At 38.7% G+C, this 4412-nt stretch overlaps 1 protein-coding gene across 1 annotated transcript; it reads right to left on the reverse strand.

The window, feature by feature from the left end:
* Nucleotides 1–297: 297 nt before the first annotated feature.
* LOC113274474 lies at nt 298–4197 on the reverse strand. The gene is made up of 2 exons (XM_026523852.1): nt 4165–4197; nt 298–2034 (listed from the first exon to the last, which is right to left on the reverse strand). The coding sequence occupies exons 1-2, from the start codon at nt 4195–4197 to the stop codon at nt 298–300; spliced, it is 1770 nt and encodes a 589-aa protein (XP_026379637.1).
* Between the last annotated feature and the right edge of the window lie 215 nt (nt 4198–4412).

Raw genomic sequence — 4412 nt, forward strand, 5'->3', positions numbered from 1 at the left:
AACAAATGATCCTTTGAGCTCATCTAACAATTCCTCAATCACTGGAATGGGATATTTGTCCTTCACTGTTATCTCATTACCTTCCTGTAGTCTACACAGAATCTCCAACTTCCATCCTTGTTTTTGACCAGTAATATGGGTGATGAAAAAGGTCTATGACTAGGTTTTATCACTCCATACTTGAGAATTTCTTCTACCAATTTCTCCACTACTTCCTTATGAACATAAGGAATTCTGTAGGGTCTTTGATTGGGGGTATTGCATTAGGTTTGAGAGGTATGTGATGATCATGAGCCCTTAAGGGGGGGGGGGGGGGGGTAATGAAGTGGGTTCTTGGAAAATGGTGGTATATTGTGTGAGAAGTGGCTCAAGAACTGGCGGGGTCTCAGGTTTGGGTTCCACTGCTGTAATGGAGAACAAGTGACCTGCAAGCCCATGTTTGTTCTTCTTCAAATATTTTTTGCAAGCTCCAATTGACATAGAGGACACTCTTACTTCATCAAAAATGCCCTTAAGCTCCACTTCCTTGCCCTCCTGACTGAATGAGACTGTCATCTTCTTGAAATCAAACTTCACAGGACTGATGTTTCTCATCCAATCCACACCTAAGACCATATCACATCCTCCCAACTCCAATATTCTCACATCAAAAACAAAAGGGTGTCCCTGCATCTTCCAGCTTAATTGTGGGCACATGGCATCACTGAGTACCTTGTTACCATCAGCTACAGCTACTTGCAATGCTGCAGTTGTTTTGATCCATGTCTCACTACGCCTAGCCATTTCAGGATCTATGAAACTATGGGTACTGCAACTATCAATCAAAATTGTGAAGGTTCTCTTATTCCTAGTAGTCCCCTGAATCTTAATAGTGTTGTGGGAAACATTACCAGATAAGGCATGTAGTGACACCTCCACTTGTTGTTCCAACTCCTGTATGACTGGTGAGCTGCCAGGGGATTCTTCTTCTGTTGAAGCTGCTTCCTCTTCATCACCAACTAACATATAGAGTTGCTGCTTAACACATTTGTGACCAAATTTATACTCTTCATCACAGTTATAACACAACCTTCTTTCTCTTCTTGACCTCATTTCAGCATAAGTCAATTTCTTGATGGGAGGTAACTTTGAGCGGCCACCACTTTTGAGAGAGGGTGAGTTTGATTTTGGAGGAGTTACAAAGCTTCTAGAGCTGCTGCTGTCCATAGATATTGGAGGAAGCCTTGAAACAAACTTAGCCTTCTTAGATATCTTTTCTAGCACTGCTTCTTGCATCCTAGCAAAATACATGGCATGGCTTAGTGTTGAAGGAGAGTGCATCTGTAAAACTAATCTGATTTCTTCCTTCAGCCCACAAACAAAGATGGATGTGAAGTAAGCCTCATTCAGATAACGGTTCTTAGTGATCATTAAAGCCTTGAGTTCTTCAAACAACTCTTGATACTCTAGGACTGCACCCTCCTGACTAAGCTTGTTAAATTCACCCACCACATCATCATGTCCCAGTTCTTGAAATTTGAAATTGATATCATCACAGAACTCTTCCCACAATAACAACTCCTTCCCTACTTGATAATCTTGATACCACACATCTGCCCTTCCTTCTAGATGTAATGAGGCAATCATAACCTTCTGCTCTTCATCCATCAGATGTAGCTGAAAAAACTTATTGCACTTCTGAATCCAAGATCTAGGATTATTCCCATCAAACTTAGGAAAATCTATCTTAGGTTTATGAGTAGCGGTGAATTGATTAGTTTGAAGTTGGTAGTTACCTTTTCCCGGTTCATCATCCTTCGGTTGGTTCTGAGATTTGTTGGGGTTTCCCAATAACCCATCTCCTTCTTTTGGTTTATTCAACATTCTTGCTTCAAGGGTCACCATCTGAGTCTCAAATAACCTTCTCAGTCCTGCTATGAGTGCCAGAGATAGATTTTTCTGAGCGTCATCAAGTTTCTTACTCAATTCCTTGAAGCCTTCACTCTGATCTTGAGATAAATCATTCACACGCTTATTGAGAGCGTCGAATTCCTTCTAAATCACCATTTTAATCACAGAACACTCGGATCGAGTGCTCTGATACCAATTGTAGTGATCTACACTACAAATTAGATCAAAAGCAACTCAAATCTCTAAGAATAGAGATTTGGAATGGGTAGAGAATAAGTTTTGAGGGAGAAAAGCAAATCTGATTTTTCCATTCTTCATAGAGAGAAAGAATCCAAAGTACATGCTTATATCTTCACACACAAAGAGCGTGCAAGGCACGTGTGAATTGCATGGACAGTAAATAACGGTAAAAAGGTTAAATTACAATAATTAAGACTTTCACTAGGATGCCTTAATCCTAAGGGGGTGCCCCAACAGAGTGGACAACTACAGGTTCATGACAAGTAACTACTACATTATGATATTTTTTTTTTCTCCAAATTATATATAAAAGGGAAAAAATTCCACATAATTTTTGCGAAAATAAAAGGAAACAAATAAATAAAATCTCCACCTATTTAATGTATTTGACCCACCACATCAAATCAAAAATACGTCGACAGGGACGGGGTGAAGCCCCGCGCACACCAAATAAAAAATACATCGCCACTGAGCCGGGTGAAGCCCCGTACACACCAAATGAAAAATGCATCGCCACGGACCGGGTGATGCCCCGCGCCCAACCAAATTCAAAAATACATTGCCACAGGATGCGCGCACACCAAATTAGAAGGAAAAAATATGCCGAGTGAGTAGCTGAAGCACGAATCTAGTTTCAATACAAAAAAAAAGTGAAAATAAAATCTCTAATTATTTTTTTTAATAAATAAAATCTCCAAATTTTAACCGGGATAAACCTTGTCTCGCTGTCAAGAAGATGTCCAGGTACAATCAAGAGCCCAGATTCACTACATTGGTCATGTTAGAAGGAGTTGTTATTTTTTGTCGGGTTTACAATGAATCTAGAGGTAGAACATAAGCATAACAGATAAGAGGTTGCTCTCAGCCTCTCAAATATAGTATAATTCCAGAGAATGTTTCTCGCTTTTGTTATCATGTAATGCATTATTATATCAAAGGCCAAAATATCAATACTTCTTCTATACACCTGTTCATCCGATAACATACATGGTTAAAATTTTACAATGGTGAAGGGTGCAAATCCATGAACACACTTACATAAACACCTTAATCACCGAAACCGGATAGATTCAGAAGTGGCTACGTCATGGCTAAAATCAAGTGGCTTTTCTTTTCTTTTTTCTTTTCCGGCTCCGGTTTTACCTTTTATCACTTTTGATATAAACACATTAGGGATTGGGTAGGCAGATTGGTGGATCATAAAGAAAAAAAGAAAATCGTGCTTCAAAAAATAAAGAAAAATCACCCCAAGGGTCCATGCACTGCCATTGATGGTACCACCAGTGTGTGCTGGTGACTGCCTCCCACGTTTGTCCCTTTGATTGATAAAATTATATGTGGATACAAATCAAAATTAGCAAGAGGCGCCAAATTAAGCTCCTGTGGAATTACAGCAGTAGTGGACCAGCAAACCATATGGAGAATTGTTTGGAAGCTCCAAATAAATTCAGAAAGATAATACATGTTAAGATTAAGGACTAAAATAACCAAACAAAGAAAAAAGCTGCAGCAGACTTTAGTCAGAAGCACTCTTCTTTGTATTTGTATTTTGACACAAGGGAAATTGTACACCATATGCATGGGGGCATACATGAGTAAACTAATACTTTTTTCATAAACTAAATGCTTTTGTTTCTCACTTTATCAGACATCGAATAGTTTTTTAAAATTAATGGTAATAATTGACTCACACTTGCACTAGCATATAGCTCTTTAAATTCAAAAAAAAAAAAAAAATGCTAAATTGTGCCTCATATAATATACAGGGAGAGGCCAGAGAGTCACATGTCACGTTTATAGTATAGTAGTAAAATAACATTCACAAAAATCATGTCTGCTGATGGGTACCAATTTGCTTGGAGGTGCATCGTACGGTGTAATTTTTTTTGGACGGTGCATGGCCTAGTACCAACGGTCCTGTCCCATGGAAGCCCATGGTTGCCCGTGACCCTTTACAGGCTAGCTTGGCCTATCCCAGTTAAATAATAGGGTGGGCAAAGGTCATGAGTTAAAAAGTCTTTTCCAGCCCTTTACCTGTCCAGTTAGCACGTCAAAGTTATCCGGCATGTTTGCCCATTTAATCTACCAGTTTACCCAACCTAATTGCCCCTTTCCTCTTTCGTTCCATTTTATAATATACTCGATACATCAATCTCTCCCGAATATCTTTCTGCATATAATTCATTTCGCTAATTATAGTGAAAAAATATAGTTTTCCTCTTGAAAGATATCCAATCTTGGAATAATTATAGACAATTTTGTTTTATTTTGATTAATAGTGA

The sequence above is a fragment of the Papaver somniferum genome, chromosome 4 (genome assembly GCF_003573695.1).
Source record: "Papaver somniferum cultivar HN1 chromosome 4, ASM357369v1, whole genome shotgun sequence".
In the NCBI taxonomy this organism is placed as follows: domain Eukaryota; kingdom Viridiplantae; phylum Streptophyta; class Magnoliopsida; order Ranunculales; family Papaveraceae; genus Papaver; species Papaver somniferum.